The 19,862-nt window shown below is 35.3% G+C and overlaps 1 protein-coding gene and 1 long non-coding RNA gene across 5 annotated transcripts in view; one reads left to right on the top strand and one right to left on the bottom strand.

Moving 5' to 3' along the window:
* Positions 1–10,820, top strand: part of LOC113891540 — a 53,288-nt gene extending 42,468 nt beyond the window's left edge. Inside the window, exons 1-4 of one of the 2 annotated variants that reach the window (XR_003510790.1) lie at positions 2,592–2,631; positions 7,261–7,322; positions 7,800–7,853; positions 10,579–10,820. This is a non-coding gene — a long non-coding RNA (uncharacterized LOC113891540). Of the gene's footprint in view, positions 1–2,591; positions 2,632–7,260; positions 7,323–7,799; positions 7,854–10,578 lie in introns of those variants that run through there. The other variant, XR_003510791.1, reaches the window with a different exon arrangement.
* Positions 1–19,862, bottom strand: part of NAMPT (nicotinamide phosphoribosyltransferase) — a 40,686-nt gene that overhangs the window by 6,890 nt on the left and 13,934 nt on the right. The window contains exons 4-11 of one of the 3 annotated variants that reach the window (XR_003510789.1): positions 19,462–19,590; positions 16,952–17,089; positions 14,417–14,575; positions 13,799–13,935; positions 9,326–9,551; positions 7,502–7,621; positions 3,774–3,914; positions 816–950 (exon numbers count right to left, since the gene is read on the bottom strand). Coding sequence is in view for 2 of the 3 variants with exons in the window: in XM_027539678.1 (XP_027395479.1) it covers positions 816–950; positions 3,774–3,914; positions 7,502–7,621; positions 9,326–9,551; positions 13,799–13,935; positions 14,417–14,575; positions 19,462–19,590 (1,047 nt within the window). In the remaining variant the exon portion in view is untranslated. The remainder of the gene's footprint in view (positions 1–815; positions 951–3,773; positions 3,915–7,501; positions 7,622–9,325; positions 9,552–13,798; positions 13,936–14,416; positions 14,576–16,951; positions 17,090–19,461; positions 19,591–19,862) is intronic. The other 2 variants (XM_027539678.1, XM_027539679.1) reach the window with 2 other exon arrangements.

Below are 19,862 nucleotides of genomic sequence, written 5' to 3'. Positions count from 1 at the left end.
ATTATATAATAAAAATAAAATTTTTATGATTTTTATCAATTATGAGTAGTTTCCTTCTAAAAAGGAGTATTTTCTTGTTCAATCCAGTGGCTTATTAATAAAAACTAGAAGTCGAATATAAGTGTAATCTTCTATGTCAATGAGCATACAGACTAAGCATACTATAAATATTTCTAGCTCGGTTGACTTAAATCAGAAAACTTGGTTCATTTATTAGTTATAATCTGAATCAAGTCTGTTTTCATATCTTACACTATTAAGATGACATAATTTGCCTTTTTAGCCCATAGATGTTGTGGTGAGAATTAAATGAGACTAAAGAAAACCATCTGAACTGGATTCTATTGTTTTGAAAAAATGCAATCATCTTTAACAATATCTTGGAATTTGGAAAGCCCTTCTTTCATCTACTAAAATTACCACGGTTTTCCTGTAACATGGACAGCTATGAATAGTCTAAGACCAGCATCCTTTAAGTATGCCTAACTATTCCTGCTCAGAAATGATTCACTGCTAATTGGCAATAGGAGTAAGATTAACTACACACACTTATTGAAGCTCACTCACTCTCTTGTAACTATATGGAACATCATTTTTTTTTTCCTTATAAAATATTTCACCCAATGTAAAGGTCTCATATTTATTATCTAGCCATTTCTTATTTTTCATCTTATTTTGGTAGGCTAGGTCAGCAATTGTAAACATTTTACAATAACACTCTTGTCCTCCAAGAAAAAGCCTCCTTTCTTAATTTGAAAAGTGAACTTATTACTGTTTAAAAAACAAAACAAACCCCAATCAGCATAGATACATACATGACCGTATTCTTCAAGGTCTCCTTTTCCTTCCTCAAGTGTAACAAAATTTCCTGCTGGTGTCCTATGTAAAGATAATCGGCCCTTTTTGGACCTTTTGTTGGGATCAGCAACTGGATCCTTGAAGACGTTAATCTGGAATCCAAATTAAAGTTAGAGAAATAGAAGACTAATCATCAGAAATGTTCACTCAAGTCACATTAAAAAAGTATATATAAAATTTAAATAAATTTTAAGGTACTTTGCAGGTATAACTAAGCCAATCTGCATCTAGCTCTTAGAGATATAACTCTAGCCTGTTGTGGAGGAGAGAATCCTCTGTCAGGAAAAAGGTATGAACCAAATCCAAATCTTTGAAATCCTTTCATACTAGTGCAGAATACTAATAACTCCATCTGAGGTAAGTCTTTGAGGTCAGCAATGTGACCCTTAAAGTATCCCGTTTTCTATTATGCATTGCCCTTAAACTGATCTAAGTATAGCAAGCACATGCATGTTACTGAAAAATAAATCCATGTCAACTCTATAATCTGTGGCAAGGGTACTAGGATTTTACTACAGTAAAGGCTTGCTCACTTCATAACTTTTCCCCTTTTGTTACTTTTTATTCTATTAGTGATATCTTGTTACCATGAGAAGCAAAGACAACCTTGAGAACCTAGAGACCTAGAGCACAGTGTTTTAGGATCAGAAAGGTAGAAGGCAACTGGAGGAGCAGAAGAAGGAAACCTAGAACTCCCCAAAGAATGATGGAGGTGAACTAAGGTAGGGAACCAATCCATGTTTCTTTAGGATCCCCTACACACATCATCGAAAAAGCGATAGAGTTCCAGAAAAACATCTGCTTTACTGACTATGCCAAAGCCTTTGTGTGGATCACAACGAACTGTGGAAAATTCTTCAAGAGATGGGAATGCCAGACCACCTGACCTGCCTCCTGAGAAACCTGCATGCAGATCAAGAAGCAACAGTTGGAACTGGACATGGAACAACAGACCGGTTCCAAATTGGGAAAGGAGTACCTCAAGGCTGCATGCTGTTATCCTGCTTATTTAACTTATATGCAGAGTACATCATGAGAAATGCTGGACCGGATGAAGCACAAGCTGGAATCAAGATTGCTGGGAGAAATATCAATAACCTCAGATATGCAGATGACACCACCCTTATGGCAGAAAGTGAAGAAGAACTGAAGAGCCTCTTGATGAAAGTCAAAGGGCAGAGTGAAAAGTTGGCTTAAAGCTCAACATTCAGAAAACTAAACTCATAGCATCTTGTCCCATCACTTCATGGCAAATAGATGGGGAAACAGTGGAAACAGTGACAGACTATTTTTCTGGGCTCCAAAATCACTGCAGATGGTGACTGCAGCCATAAATTAAAAGACGCTTGCTCCCTGGAAGAAAAGTTATAACCAATCTAGACAGGATATTAAAAAGCAGAGACATTACTTTGTCAACAAAGGTCTGTCTAGTCAAAGCTATGGTTTTTCCAGTAGTCAGGTATGGATGTGAGAGTTGAACTATAAAGAAAGCTGAGCCCCAAAGAATTGATGCTTTTGAACTGTGGTGTTGGAGAAGACTCTTGAGAGTCCCTTGGACAGCACGGAGATCCAACCAGTCCATCCTAGAGGAAATCAGTCCTGAATATTCATTGGAAGGACTGATGTTGAAGCTGAAACTCCAATACTTTGGCCACCTGATGCGAAGAACTGACTCATCTGAAAAGACCTTGATGCTGGGAAAAACTGAAGGCGGCAGAGAAGGGGACGATAGAGGATGAGATGGCATCACCGACTCGATGGACATGAGTTTGAGTAAGCTCCGGGAGTTGGTGATGGACAGGGAAGCCTGGTGTACTGAAGTTCATGGGGTCGCAGAGAGTCAGACATGACTTAGCGACAGAACTGAACACACACCCTTTGATACAGACTCCTAAGAGCTTGTCAAGAGCTACTAGGGAGTTGGTTGTTCAGCTGCCTGCAGCTTGGGTTCCCCCTTCTAAGACTACCAGAAAATGATTCTAGTGTCACAACTAGAACCTCACAGTTCACCTTCCTAAAATATTGACAGTGTTTACATATTTGCTTATTTTTAATGCATGATGGCTAGGTGAGCTGACATGATTGTATGTGCATGCTAAGTCGTTGACTCTTTGTGACCCCATGGACTGTAGTCTGCCAGGCTCCTCTGTCCATAGGGATTCTCCAGGCAAGAATCCTGGAGTGGGTTGCCATGCCCTCCTCCAGGGGATCTTCCTGACCCAGGGATCCAACCCGAGTCTCTTGTATCTTCTGTATTGGCAGGCAAGTTCTTTACCACTAGCGCCACCTGGGAAGCCCAGGTGAGCTGACATTCTCACTCAAATTTGCTCAACTTCTTGATTCAAAGATATACACTGAAGGAGTAGAAATGAATTGACCTGCATCATCTCTCTTAAATTATCTCTCACTTTTCCTCTTTTTTCTAAGTCTTTCTCCTTTTCTGAAGTCAAGTTATCACCTACTATCTCTTATTTTTCCCGTTTCTGAGTACTGTCAGGGGTACAATACAGTAGTAGTTCAGGACCATATTATCCTTCGACTATTGCATTCAATATATGTATTCTAGGCATATTCTCGGAGAAGGCAATGGCACCCCACTCCAGTACTCTTGCCTGGAAAATCCCATGGACGGAGGAGCCTGGTGGGCTGAAGTCCATGGGGTCGCTAAGAGTCGGACACGACTGAGCGACTTCACTTTCACTTTTCACTGTCATGCATTGGAGAAGGCAATGGCAACCCACTCCAGTGTTCTTGCCTGGAGAATCCCAGGGACGGGGGAGCCTGGTGGGCTGCCGTCTATGGGGTCGCACAGAGTCGGATACGACTGAAGCGACTTAGCAGCAGCAGCAGGCATATTCTAGGCCTACACATAAAGACGATAGTAACAACACAAGAGTAGAAGTTGAAGGACATACCCCAAGGCCATTGGTTACAACATAACTACATTTGAAGGAACAATTCAAGAGATCTCTTGTTAACTTCTGTAGCAAGGCTCCACCAGAACCAAAGGAAACATTTTCAATACTCCATTTTTTTTGCTTCATGCCTTCCACAATCTAGATTAAAGAAGAAAATTTTAAAAAGTCAGGTAATTTGGGAGTGGAAAGAAGTTATTTTTCCATGGGCCATACTGATGAATAAACCATCTAAAGCTGTTTATAACACAGTAAACAATGAGCTAAGAATAAGGCCTACATGAAGTTACATCCCACTTTTTTTCTTTTAAAAGACCCACCCACCTCAAAGAGGGAAGCCCAGGAATAAGTGTAGAAGGAGGGGATTTCATTCAAAGTTCCTGAATCTGTACTGTTACCAGCGATTGTGGTTTAGGTTGGGGGAATAAAGGGAATGAGAGGTAGAAAAAAATGGCTATCAATACACAAGGTTACTTGAGTAAACTCTCATCTACCTCTTTAATTCACTGCCCAGATGCCAGTAGCACAAGCAATGAGGCCCAGATATTTGCCCCAAATTAGTAGATTCTGTGCCTCTACTCATCATTAATAAATTTCAATACATGTTGTCACATGTCACAGTGCAAGTCATGTAATGGGGGTGCTTAAAATCATCAGATATTAGTGATTAAAAAAAAAGTGTAAAGTACTCCCTCTAATTTAAGAGTTGAGGCACTGGCAGTCGTCTGGCCCTGGCTGGTACCCTAGTGCCATAAGCAAAACTATGAACTGATTGGGAGCTAAGATTTATCACTGGATCATTTTTTTGGCAGAATTATCTAAAAAGCCAGAAAGAGAGACCTATATAAACACAGACTTCTAACAACTAGACTATTTCTTTCAAGGGACACATAATTTAAATTTTACATTAATTTATTACTTTATTATCAATCTTATTTGCATTTCTTTTTCCCAGGCAGGACTTGGTTAACTAGTGTCTTTCTTCTTATGTAACATACTCAATCACTTTTATGGTAGAAGGTAGCAGATAAAGTTTAATAACCATTCTTTTAATTTCATACTAGTCAAAAGGAAGTAATTATAAAGTATGGGGTTTTTAAATTTAAACAGAACTTTCAGAAGTGATTAGAAAATCAAAATCAAGTTTAATAGGTTTATGTGAGTTATTCATACAGATTTGTCATATACTTCCCAATACCAAGAGTCTCAAACTGACCTCTTATCTAAATGAGGAATAGTTGCTGTTGTTTATTCACTAAGTCGTACCTGACTTTTGCAACCCCCATGAACAGTAGCCCAACATGTTTCTCTGTCCATGGGATTTCCCAGGCAAGAATACTGGAGTGCCATTTCCTTCCCCAGGGGATTTTCCTGATCCAGGGCTTGAACCCATATCTCCTGCATTGGCAGGCAGATTCTTTACCACTTTTCAACATTATAAGATACAAATATATAAACTCCAAGGACCTACATCTTTTAACAAATCCACATTTAGAAATGCAACTTTCTTTTTAAGTCTCAGTCTAACTCTCCTGCTGTATGTCAGGAATCAAGATGGAGACATATGCAATTTATTTTAAAGTAATTCTCATGTCTTTTTATTATTACACTTGAACTCAAAATACTCAAGGGCCCTGAGTTTTCTCACTGAACTGTAAACCAAGTATAACTAAAACAATAACGAAAACCTTATAAAACAATGTGAAATTAAAGTTCTAATAAGTGAATTTCAACACAGAAGAAACACAAGGAGTAGAACAGAAAAATGGAGTTAAAGAAACAGAGACCAACAGACGGAGGGTAAGGAGATCTGGGTAAAATATAGAGAAAACAGTTTCAGACCTGTCACTTGATTTTAGGTACACCTCAGAAGCACAAGAATGAGAAATTAACAAAGAAACAGTACCACCTAATGTCATATTCTGTCTTTTAGGACCAATTTCTTTAAGGTGTTCTTCCCATACAGCTTCACCATCACAAGTTGCGAAATTTAGACAATTTAAAGTTTATGTGAATTTTTCTATTAATGTTACTGGATGTTACAGAATTAGAGGAAATATTACCTTTAAAAAATTTTACACATACAAATTAAAAGGAAACCTGACTAGACAAAAAGTCTATATAAATTCCTTTCCTTGTTTCTAAAAACTTATTTCGACCCATCTCCAATATGGAAAGAGAGCAGGTATTATCCTTTAGGTAATGAGTGCATGTATTAACACAAACTACTCATTCTCTGACCATTCTGTTTAAGGTTTTACCAATGCCAGAGAATGTGTGTCTTGGGATTTAACTTTTTGTTTATGGAGTTATTTTTTTAAGAAAGGTTCAAGTTCTGAACTGATTCTCAACTTTAAAAATGCATATACATTTTCAAACTTTATTTTAGCAAAATGAAAAAAAAAGAAAAGCCAAAGAGCTTCAGTTTTTAAAGAGAAGTTCAAATACCCGATGGAACAACCGAACTTAAAGAGCTGCCCCTAAGAATAAGGAAGGACAGGGATAAGCAATGGGAAGAGCACTGGGCTGGTAGATATTCTGTTAAACAGTACCTTGCCCAGGTTTCTTCATCTGAAAGGGACCTGTTGAAACGGAGGCTGGGTACTAGTTCTTAACTGACACCATGTCAGAAACCTTCAATTCAGCTGAGCTAGAAGACAACAGCAATTAAATATGCCAACTGAGATTTCTATATTCAGGTCCTCCTCTTTGCTGAAGACTTTTCTTCTATTTCTTCCTTTGTACATCAAAGCCCCTAGGATGCCCCAACACCAAATGTCTTAGAAGAGCTGGGGAAGTTTCCACTTATCTTAGGCAAGGCGGTTTGGAAGAGCTGGTGGAAGAAACCTCATTTCTGTTATTTTAAGAGATCTATTTCAGACCTCATTTGGAACTCTAAATACATGTCACCACAGAAGTACTGAGAGTTATATGCAATAGTTCTTTCTTTTAAATGAATCTTTAGAAAACAAACTGTTCATAACTGGAGTACTGACCTTCCTCTAACCACACCAACCCTTTCAAACAGAAAATTCTTTTGGTAACTTGTGTTATACAAGTGGATATCATCTGAAACTAGTATACATTAAAATGTCAGTGCTTTATCATAGTTGACAATCTATATCATGGTATCAGTGATAGTCTTAATTGTTGTGGAGTGCTTTACATATTAAAAGTATAGTTCTTTAGAAACTTATTTGAGAAACAAAAGAGGAAAATGGTTTAAGATAATATAAAACTTACACTGTTTGACTAACAATAGTGATAACAGTCAATGCTAAATTTAGAGGAGGTAACAAACCATTCTATAAATCTGAAAAAGCACAGTATCAAAAAGAGTAGTATCATTCAGGTTTCACATTATTGGAGTATGTGAAGTTCCATTCTATTGAAACTGAGACCTATTTGTACAGTGTTAAGAAACAAAAAGTTAAGACTTTTTGTTTTACATATAAAGAGTACTCTTTGGCATTTTCTTGTTTCCTAGTGACACTTCTTTGGGCTCATCATCCACAGTGGCCAATGAGGACTGGGAGTATGGTTTGGCTGGTATGTCTGTATTTTAAGTTACTATTATCTATAAATTTTAAGCATTTAACAGAAAAGACATACACTGTCTTACTAAAAGAATAACAATTGTACTTAAATTATTGTTATTGTTATCAAATTAGTAAACAGTTTAATTATAAGAATTACCTTATTGAAACTTTTTAATATAAAATACATACCTCTTGTAAGGTATTAATATCTACTCCATCTCCTTGAATAACTCTAAGATAAGGTGGTAGCAACTTGTAGCCCTTCGAGTTCTCAGTAACAGGGAACTTCTTACCTAAAATATCCAAAACCTGTTTGGAAAAATACACATCCAACACAAAATAACTAAGACTGAAAAAAAGTGTAAAAACTTTCCAAAGTTAAAAAGACTTTGCTAACAATCTTGAATATAAAAATTTAATTACTTAAATTTTATATTACCATGTATAAGCCTTCTAAAATTTCATCTCAATTCTATTTGATTTTTAGAACAGGCATGCAATTTTCTATCAAGCCAATTTATGCTGTAAAGCGGCTCAAAACGTAAGTATTTTTCCCTCACATTTTTCTAATTAGATTCAGAGAAAAAATCCTTTAACATTAGAAACTTACAATGGTAAATATAATATTTTTAAAAGGTATATAAAACATCATTTAAAAAACTCATGATGATACTTTTCAGTTGGATTTTTTTCTGCTTGTGCCAATAATGTAATTTGTCTGATGTAACTCAAACATGAATCCAGCTGAATTTTCTGAAGTCCTTCTCACTTAACAATAACACCAATTTTTTTTAAGCCAAATTGCTTAATATGCAAGTTGTGCAACTCATTCACTAACTATTGAAAGTTTGGTAGCAGCTGAAATACTTCAACACTGACTGAAAATTTATCAGAAAGCTTCCTCAGAGATTCAAGGGTTCTACCCAACCATCACTCCCTTTTCCTAAATAAACTGGTTTAATATTCTAACAATGACAAAATTCCGTATGGTAACTCAGTTGATTCTTGAAACTAGGTTTGTATATTTTTATTAGGTAACAGAAAAAACATGAAACCTGTTCAGTTTGCTAAACCAAATCAGTTCATATTTCAGGCTAAGATAAAACCATCAGACTGGTCTTTTACTTAACAGGATAGGAAAAGACCTCCTTGATTCTACACCCCACTGTTTTAAAGGGTAATTCATCACCTAATCATCAGCTGGCAAACAGTGTGGTAAAGAGAGATGGTATGATAGTCATAAAGACCTATGCTGGCTATTTGGCTTATTTTATTACATGTTGTCTGACCTTCAGCAAGTGAATTTTAACCTAAGCTGGTTTATTTGTCTATAAAAAAAGAGTTGTAATACGGATCATAAAGTTTTCGGAGATTCAATGACACAATTAAGCAAAGCATGTAACACACTATTTTTCTAGTAGTAAGCATCAATAACCTGTTTCTATTAGTGCTTTTCAAAGAAGGTAAACCAAGTCCTAAAAACTTAAAAAAGAAAGAAGAAAAAAAAAAAGACAAAAAGGCTACCTTGAGGACCGGTAGTATCACTAAGGAATCTCTACTTGAAAAGTATTTTCAAATTATTTTTGTTCCACATTACCTTGCACATACTTCTTTTGCACTAAAACCTTCAAAGGTACAGCAATAACTTGTGATAAAGGCAGAGAAAGAAACCACAAACTTGGTAACCAAATCACAGGACTGGTTAAAAATGGTAATGGGATTTATTAATCTTCAAGGTAAGTAGAAAAGAAAGTATCTATTCAACAGTCAACAGTACTTAGTAGTCTATTTGACAGTTACATATTAGTAACCCTTTACTCTGGAAATACTTTCTCTAGTTATTAATGTGTGACCTTGGGCAAATCTATTAATTCTCTCTGGGCTGCAACTCTAAAATAAGGGGACTGGTCCAGATAGTTCTGAAATGGTGTGTGTATGAATGAAATTAAAAGTAGTGTTGATGCAGCTGGTCTATTGGCACTTTTAATAATCAAGTTACGTATTAAAATTTACCTTTAATACAGTGTCAAGAGGATTTCCAGAATCAGGTCTGATTATTAGTGGTGCCTCTGTACTTCTTGATACTATTAAATGTCTTAAATCTTCACCCCATGTTTTCTCACACGCATTATAAATGTCATAGCTATCGCTGACCACAGATACAGGCACTGATGAAAACTGTGTTACTATATGTTCAAAAGCATCTTTTTCATGGTCCTTCCCCCAAGCTGTTATGGTACTAGAAAACAAAATGAAAATACAGATTTACTTAGGTAGACACATTATCTGTTCCTGAATTATATCTCATGTTTACTATACTACACCATCAACAGTGCAGAGAAGGTGAGTGACTTAGTTTAATGAATGCACATCAAGAGGTTAGTTGAATACTAGTTGAGCCAAACCAAACCACCCTTTGGCCAATTTTTAAGACTACAAGTAATCTCTCCAATAGTTATTCAAACTCTTAAGTCATATTCAACCAAAGGATAAATGATATTATTTTCTTTTTTAGTACTCCTGAACCTAACTCATTTAAAATGAGTAAGCTAAAAAAGCACCTGTTAAATACTATATACATTATGCTAAGATGTTAGAAAGAATGAACACATACTCCCATTATTTCACTAAGCAATGCAGTTCCCTTTTGTGAATTTTCAAAACCATATACCAATAATAATAAGGACATATATTTTATCTTTCTTACTCTCAAAACCTTACACTTAAAAGACAATTACTTAGGCAATTACTTATACTGTATCATGCATATATGTAGTCAACTAACTAACTCTTTACCTGTTGTATCTTTAATTGGCCTGTAATAGGCATTTATTTTACTTATAGATTATCTACTAACTAACATATGCCCAGGAAGTAAGAATTACAATATTTAGTTTGAGCTAAACATAATTAAGATGGGAAATAGTGTGAGAGTTTCTATTAGGCAAGAATGATAACAGTAATTTTTATACTGTCCTTTTTGAACAGATTAACTGCATTTAACTAAAGTACTTGCTGATTAACTTATAATATAAATAACAAATTCTTAATGAGAACCTAATAATTTTAGAATTGTTATGATTTTCTCATGCCCAGTAATTTTACTTTCTCCCTAATTTATTAGTTTTTGCCTCTACTTCATTTTCCAAAGTAAAATAATGGCAAGTGAAACAACCCATTCATTTAATCCCATGCAGATATGTTTATCTCCAAACTATTTAAAGAGTCATACTATTTTTGAAACTGTTTTCTTTTTCCCTCTAAAGGACTAAAGTAAACAACTTCTCTCATGCTGTCAATGATATGCTGGGGACAGCAGAGGATGTACACTTCAGGGATACATACAGACTTTGCTATCCAGAACTACTGAAATGGAGTGAGAGCATATTTATATAAAATTTATTTTATAGTGAACAAAGTAGCTATGATGCCTACTCTCCACTTCATGCAAGCACCTACCGGTTGAAAGGAAAATTAAGACATGGATAAAGAAAGCTCTTTCTTCAAATCAAGAATTGCTATGGTCTTCTCTGTAAGGGACTTCCTGGTGGCTCAAATGGTAAAGCGCCTGCCTACAATGTGGGAGACCCGGGTTCAATCTCTGGGTTGGGAAGATCCCCTGGAGAAGGAAATGGCAACCCACTCCAGTATTCTTGCCTGGAAAATACCACGGACGGAAGAGCCTGGTAGGCTATAGTCCATGGGGTCGCAAAGAGTCGGACACGACTAAGTCGGACAGGACTTTTCTTCTTTCTTTCTCTGTAAGGGAGAGAATTAAGCTCAAAGAATACTAGCACTGGAGAGCTTTGCAATGTAAGAACCAACTCTTAAGAGGTTATTTCAATGCAGTCATCTAACTCTGTGTGTATCACTTCTAGAAAACTTAATAGTTTAGTCTTTATCTTACTTGCTTTCTCTTTGGCATTTGAACTTTCCTGAAGCTTTATTTTCCAATGACTTCACTGACGTATCTCATGTTTTGATTTTTTCCCCCTATTTCTTTGGGTCCTCTTCTGTTGCCCCTAGAGGCTGTGCTCGCCTTCCTCAGTATGACCTGGGCACTAGTCTGTCTCTCTATACCTCCCTATGTGAAAACCACTCAAAGCTTTTAAAAATACCCTTATAGTGAGTTTCCAAAATCTGTACCTTAGCCCAGGTTTCCCCCACCTCCACACCGCCCCCCGCAGACTCCAGATCCATTTTGTTGGGGAGGAAAATGAGTATCTCATCATCCCATAGACATTTCCTAGAGCACCCTCCACATAATGCAATCATAACACCTATTTTATTTGGTATATAGAGATCATAAATATTTGGTCAGTGACTTCTACTTATACCACCATTCCAATTTTCAGCATCATATTTGATACATTTCCAGTTTGAGGAAGAGGTATATAATTGAATATTTCTAAGTCTATATTCATATATTCTTTAAGAAAATATAACAATAATGGCAATGTTCTAAATTTTAGCATTTTCTTATTTTAAAGTTATCTTAGATGTTAGTTCATTTTTCCTCAATGACCTTCTGATGTTGGAAATGCAAAAATTTTTGTTCCTCCTTTTGTTGGCTTGGATGGAGGAAATGAAGAACAGAGAGATAAATGAGTTGCCCAAGGCCACCCAGTATGTCAGCTGTAAGGTCACTCCTATTTCCCAACTTTCAATCTAGAGCTCTTTTCACTGTACTATGCTGTTGTTTAAAAAGACTTATCTATTTAAGAACAGCTGATATATTAAGGAGTCAGATTTGCAGATGTAATAAATATTATGAGGCTATAAAAACACAGTAGATTTTCACCCTGTATTAACATGAAATTCCTAAAGAAAATATCTTTATTCTCAGATTTGTAGTATCACACTCATGATGTTATTACTTTGAAACAAAACCATTAATACAGAGTACTCTTTATTAGTACTGTATTAGTAAGTTTTTAAAAGGTATGCATGTATCTAAGACCAAAAATTAAAATACTGCAACCCTTAAATCTTGATCTGTTAATGTCACTCTTATTTTCCTAGTTTCACTAGTCTTGAAACTTACATGTGAAAATATTTCAAGTCCCTACTAAGAGAGCAATGCTAGTAAACGTTAGCTGAATCCACTTTCTATTGAGCCCCAGTTCAAGTCATCATTTCAGCAATTTCATCTCCCAAGCCTCTGCTCATGTTTATCCCCTTCTTTTATTTAGACACTTGGTTCTGAATCTCATCATCTCTCAAAATTATTGCAACATTTCCTATAAACCCTAACTTCTCATTTTTCTCTATTTTTCAATTCATAAGATAGCCCACTATCAAAGTGATCTTTCTACAACATTTCTGACACTACTTCTTTGCTCAAAAACTTAAATGCCCACCCTCATTTGAAAATGGAATTAGAATAACCCAGCACATTCAATGTGAAAATACATTTGAGGCCTTTTACTTATTAACCTGTCTTTCCAGCCCACCTGACGTTACCTACAAAATCTCCGTACAAGATACATTTCAGTCCTTATTCCTTAAGCACATCCATATTTGCCTCTTTCATGACAATGCTTAACACACGGTAGGTACGTAATAAATATTTATTCAGAGAATAAAGAATCCCGTAGTGTCTGCCATTAAATTTTACCAAACATTCAAGAAGTCAATATTTACATACTATCTCTATAAAGCCTTTCTTCATCCTACCAGTGGAATATGACCCTACTTCTCCTTCCTCTGCACTGCTGCAGTACTTTAATTGTATCATTTTAAGAGCACTTTAACAGAGCAGAATGTTGCTAGTGTACTTTTTATCCAAAAGATAGGATTAATTCTTTATGTCTTTCCATCCCTTGTAGCATCCAGTAGACTGCTGGGATCAAAGCTCAGCTTTACTCATTGCTGGTTTTAGCACCGTGTTCTTGTTGTATGAATCAGAAATAAGGATTGGCATACATTTAAAAAACTCCACTAACTTCCAGTAAAATTAACTCTAGAACCAGAGCAGCTATAGCCTGGACTATAATAGTTTTCTAGTTTAACTTGAATGGAGGAAACCTAAGAATCTGAACACTCTTCCTTTCATCAAAAGGGTTAACTCGCTCATCTACAATTCAAGGTACTGGGCTCAGAAGATAATTTCCAGAACAAAGATAAGTGAAGTTATGTAGAAGAGCAGGGAAAGAGAGAACACTGACCAGGTGTCACAATGAGTGCTTCTAGACTTCAAGTACATGACTTATCTGTACATGGCAATAGAGAAGCTAACATTTTTTAAACAATAAAACTCATAGAGCAATATAAAAGTTAGAAAAAGAACTCCTAAATTGTTTCTATTAGGACAGTTAAAAGTTTTGTCTACCTTCCTGACACCAGTTTTTATATACAGTATAAAGAAGATTTACTGTAGTACCTATCTGTGTAGTTAAACAAAATATGACTCAGTTACAAAAATGAAGAAGCTTATTTATGAAAAACCAATGTGAGATAACAGAAGGATGAAAACAGAAATTTTACCTGTGTTCTGCCGCTGGTACAGAATAGCCTGGAACAGGGTCTTTTGTTCCATAATATTTTTTAATTAAAGCAATTCCTGCTACTGTATCTGTTCCTTTGAAGTTAACCAAATGAGCAGACGCTCCTATGCCAGCAGTCTGCAAAATAAACCATAAACCAAATTCCAAAAAAAGAAAAAGACCTATACTTGAAGTACAGAGCATAGCCCCCAAAGGAGTTACTGTCTTCAGTTATTTTTAAAGAGAAGTCAACCGTTACCTCCTCAAAGAGACCTACTTAAATAATAGTAATCTACCTGCACTTCCCATCATCCTCTTTTCCACTACTCTGTCTTGTGCTTCTCAGTAGTAGTATCTGACATGTTTATTACATATATTTAGTCATCTGTCCATCCATCCATCAGATATATAAAGGAGGGAGATGTTTACTGAAGACTATTATTTCAGGTATCTTTAACAGAGGCTGACACATATTAGGTATTTAATATCCTTGACTGAATTTCTGGAATTTCAAAATGTGACCTACTTCCCATATAACTTCCTAGTAACTTCCTAAAACTTTATACTGGTAACCTAACCAACAATCTATATTTTATTGAGGTTCCCTCCAGTTTCTTACCTCTTGGGAAGAGACTCCTCTGTAGCCAAAATCATGTAACTTGTATTCCAGACCATCTAAGTTACCAGATGTTTCTAATAAGTATTTGGCCAATATTTTCTTCTGCTCTCTAGAATTTGTGGCCACTGTGATTGGATACCAGGACTGAACAAGAATAGTCTGTAGTAATAAAATTAACCACAAACATTAATACATAAAAAATTGGATTCTTTCTGAGGAAAATCCTAGCTTTCTCTGGAGTTATGTCCTGGACTGCCATACTAGTAGAAATACCAATTGGACATTTCAGCTGTATGGTGGGAAGCCTACCACATGTATTTCAGATACAGTGCCGAGCTCAGCTCTCAAATCCATAATACGAAGGATAAGCAAACTAGGCCCCAAACAGTAGAGAATGTTGAATTACCTATTTTTCCATCCAAAGCTCCAAAGAAGCAAATTTTATGAAGACTATCTGTGATGAAGGACCAATGTATTTATTTTCAATCTATCATGGATCAATAGTTTTATAAACTATATTCACACTTGGATGCTAAGGCAATTGCTATAGAAGTTTCTAAATGCTTATCCTTGATTTTTATATTTCATGCAGACTTGCACTGAAGACCTCATGGACCAGCACTGGTCCATGGACTGCACCTTGAATAGTATACACCTAGAGAAGTTATTTTTTCACTCCTCTAGGTAGTACTGGATCTAATTTTTCCTTGGATCTAATATGACTACTGGAAGGTTATGTATGTGAGATACTTTTGCTTAGTACTAGACAATTCAATTCACAGAGTTATGTTTTATGTCCTTGGCATTTATCAAAAGTCATTATAAAAGAGCCACATGAAACATTTCTGCATACGCTGTTTACTTCTGAGGTCCCTATTTTGTAATTCAGTTCCTATTATAGAGTTTTCCAAATGAGGAAATGAAAGAATTGCTACCTTCTAATACTAAGACTTGCTACTTCCTGATAAGAACTGTCTCTTGGTTTTCTCCCCTTTTCCTTGGCTTCCAGGCAACTCCAAAAAATGTCTAATCATAGCAACTATATTAATTATTACGACTTAGGAATTCACTCCTCCATTCTAGGATCATAATTTCCTATTCTTTTTGTAAACCAGATAGCCTGCTATTACAGCAGCTTCAAATTTTAGAAAGGAAAAAAAAAAATTTTAGAAAGAGCTGCTAAGATGACAAGTCTGTGCTCACTCAAAAAGCTACTTTCTAAGTTTTACAAAACACGCTTTTACTGAATACCAGCTAAGTGACCAATAAATAAAATAAGTAAAAATAAAAAGATTATTTATTCTTGGACTTCCCAACTCAGTCCCCTAAAAAGAAAAACTGCATTAGACTCTTGCGATTAACTATGGCTCCAAGTTCTTTGCGGCTCCTTCCATCAAGAGGTGTAATTTATCTCTTCATCCCTGATTCTGGGATGTTCCTATGATTTGCTTTTGACCAAAAGAATGTAGCAGAAGCCATATTTATAACTTCCAAGCTTCTGTTTCAAGAGGTTTTTTATAGCTTCTACTCTCATTTTCTTAGAACCTTGAGACTGCCCTGTTGTAAAGAAGCCTAAGTCAAGGAAAGAGGTCCAACAGTCCCAGTTACCTAAGCTGAGGTTCAGACATGAATGGGAGTGAGGCCACTTTAGACTGTCCCTTATCTGAGCTGAACCCCTACCTGAATGCAGACACGTAAGTCCAAGAAAGACCAGCAGAGAACCATTCAGTCAACCGCAGAATCATGAGAAATAACAGCATTTTTGTGAGGGGGTGGGGGGTTGTTTGTTATATAACAGTAGAAAACTGATGCAACTCCTAACTTGAACTCTATGACAAATCACCTCTTACCTAAGCATTCTGCTTCTGAAATTCTTCTTTCGTAATTTCAGTGATTCCAGTGCCCCAGCCTATGAGTATCCTACTTCTAACTAATCTTTAGCTTCTCTTCCTCTTTATACTGCTGCTGGTTATCCTTCTAAAGCAGAGTTTTATTCAGGTTGTGTCATTCCTTAAAATGCTTTAGTGGCTATCTATTCCACAGAGGAAGAAGGCCAATTCATGTTGAAATCTGAGGCCTTCTGCAATCTTGCCTTATTTATCATCTAAAGGTTTATCCTTTATGATATATTCCACTTTTTTGCTATAGTCTCCTTTGGGCTACTTGTCGTCCAAAGAATACCTCAACTCTTCATTCTTTCATGAAGAATACCTTCATGAAATGGAAAAGGTTTTTTTTCCTCCATACACAGAATTCACTACTTCTGCTACCAATTTAGCGTTTGTGCTTGTATTAGTGTTTAGTTAAGAATAAATTGCTCCTCCTCCAAAGGCTGTTAAGTAACACATACCTTACTCTAATATCTGTGCCCAGCACTTCTGGGGTATATAACTAGTAATCAATATTCATTTGCTGATTTAATTCAATCAACTCATAATTTTAACTTAGAATGATATTATCTAAGAGTATGAGAAAGATAGAAAACATAATGTGAAAAACTCTAGTTGAGTTATAAAGGTAGAAGATTGACCTTACCCCTCGAAAAATGCCAGGGAAGGAGAGAAATAACTATGAGACACAGTGATCCTTCACATCACCATTTCCTTTCCATAGTCCAACAAAATCAGCTTAAATTATACTCTTAATAAAATCACTCCCCTTTAAAAAAGATCACTGTAGATGTAAGCAAGGGAAAAAAAGGCAAGTTAGTTTGGGTTAATCCAAGGTCTAATAAAATAGGCCTTGTTGGAAACTTCTCCAAAACAGAAATTTGCCCACACAAATCAAGATAAAATTTTTAGTTGAAAACTAAGACTAAAGTAAAAGAACCTGCAAGTTTTATTTAAGAAGTGTTCATTATATCATTACTGTGCAGAATAAAGAATTTCAAAGAATGAGAAAGGGTGTGGTATAGTGGGAAGGGGACTGGACCTACTCTGTTAACTAGTCCCTTTGCCCTTCAGGGCTCAATTTCCTCATCTGTGAAATGAGGGCATTTGATCAGTGTAATAGTTTATAAAGTCACCTTTGATTTTTAACAGCAAAAAGGTTTTGTTTTTTTGGTTGGAAGAAACTGTTAAGTTTAGCCCAACATGCTCATTCTTCAGCCCCTCTTAAGTCTGAGATACCTCTGAAGAACTCTTAAGCTCTCCTAAATACATTTTGAAATCTGATTTGAGGACTAAGATTTCTTCTAGCACTGATATTAAAATTGATAGAGCAATTCAGTAATTTTACTGGGTTTTAAAATTCAGTGTATGGTGAATAAAAGAATCTTACTAATAACTCTGCACAAGGAATTCCCTGGTGGTCCAGTGGTTAGGACTTGTACTTTGACTGCTCTGGTTCAAGTCCTGGTTGGGGAACTAAGATCCTGCAAACTGTGCAATGAGGCCAAAAAATAAACCCCACAAAAAAACAAACTTTGCACATACTGGGAGGGTGAAATGGAAAGAATACTACTAAGCACTATTATTTTAAATGTTTTAAATTAAGCATTTCCTGAAGAAAATCTTAAGTTTTTAAATAACAAGCTTTTTGGATTTGGTAACAGATTGGATTTACAAGGTAGTAAACTTGGGTGGGAGATGGCTAAGACAAAGATGAACCACCTCTATCCTCTAACCCACAGAAGAGGCAAAGTCATTCTGAGAAAGTGTTTTCTGGAGACATGGTATTTAAACACAATTAAAAAAAAAACCACAGGATCTATCAGAAAGGGACTGTTTCAGAACATGTATTTTTGTGCCTTAGATAAAAATACATACCAAGGACTGAAATTATTTAAATAATATATATTAGAAGGTAAACTTGATAAGCAGATGAAAATAGGGAACTTTTTTCCCTTCAAAATCTAAATCTCATATTGGATTTTGTATTTAATAATCTTTAAAAATATATTTGCTAACAAACTAAGATGTCCACAATTTATAAAAACATCAACTTTTTTTTTTAGTGAAATACATCTAAATAATGATAATTAAAACAGGTACTTAAAATTTTTTTCAAGGCTAGTATTTTTCACTTTCTAAAGAAAAACATACATGAAAAGCAAGGTAGACTTGGAACTAGTTCTGTGTCATAAATATCTGCTTTATGAGACTCCAATTCAACACAGGGTAAGAGTACTTATTGACTAAATCCTCAACCAGAAAACCAAAAAGAAAAAAAGTGAAAAAAGGTGATTCATAAATGATGATTTTAAAAGTAAGATTTATCTGTTTGGGATCTTTTGGCACTGAAGGTAAAATACACTAGATGATGTGGTTCTTTAAGAACTCTTCTACTTTTTTTTATAATTTCATCCCCTCAAAATAAAGTATCTGTCAGTAAAGGAGTATGAGAAGTGTTAATATGTTTCCTTTTACTCTGAGTTCACAATTCAGAGTTTTAACACATAACAGTAAACTATTTTAAATCTTTATTTTAGTTAATTGTTCATTGTTTCAGAGCCTGTTAGGCTATTAAAAATTTTTCTAAACTGCTTCTAGTCTTTATAAATGAATCCCAAATGTATTATTTTATAATATAACAAATTAGTTTTACCAATAAACTAGTGAGATAAAGCATACAAAGCACCAAGTAATCACCTCTCAGATAATAGGGTGAAATTTCTATAGTGAACCTTGAATGTATTTAGATGAGAAATACCAGGTGGTAGAGTCTAGGCCCTAAACTGATTAGATTAGAATAAAGAAAACGATTACTAAAAGTCTTAAGTTACTAAAGATGTACCTGTGCTGTTTTTATACTCTTTCTCTATGGTGGTATATATTTAGGATTGCAACAAATAAGATGGAGGCCAGCTGAGTTTTAACTGTTAACGATTTTTTACAATTTAAGATTAGATTTTGGAAGGTAATTTAAAGATTATTTAGTCCAACTGTCATTTTATAGGTGAGGAAACTGAGGCCTGAGAGGTTTAGAAGTGGTAGGAGGTTACATAAACTTCATTAGTAGCAATTTTTAAACTAGAATTCCAGTTGAATGGTTTTTACATCTACAATTAATGTTAAGAATGAAAAGCAAAACAAAAAACAATTCACCTCAACCCAGTTTGTAAGCCAGTAACACTCCGGATCTGTGTTTTCCACTGTGAAGAGAACATTTCCTCTCGGAATGACAGAGCCCTCAGGAACAGCTTTTACTTCTATTGGAAGATGCCCATCATATTTCTGGTAAAAGACAATAATGAAATTATTCATTCAACAGATGGTACACCATTACCATTACATATTTTACAGAAGCTAAACTTATTGTCAGAGAAATTACAATTGTAGATCTTACTATATTGCTAGTAATATGGTCAGAATATGTTTATCCTCCTGAAATAAAATTAGCTATTATGATTAACAGTTTAGTATTACTAATTTTTAAAATTTTATGCTGTCAAAGTACTTTTGCTAAGAAAAATTGTCACTTGAAGATAATTTCAAAACAAAGTTGT

Source organism: Bos indicus x Bos taurus, chromosome 4 (assembly GCF_003369695.1).
Source record: "Bos indicus x Bos taurus breed Angus x Brahman F1 hybrid chromosome 4, Bos_hybrid_MaternalHap_v2.0, whole genome shotgun sequence".
Taxonomy (NCBI): Eukaryota; Metazoa; Chordata; class Mammalia; order Artiodactyla; family Bovidae; genus Bos; species Bos indicus x Bos taurus.
This window is presented reverse-complemented; position numbering and strand designations above follow the sequence as displayed.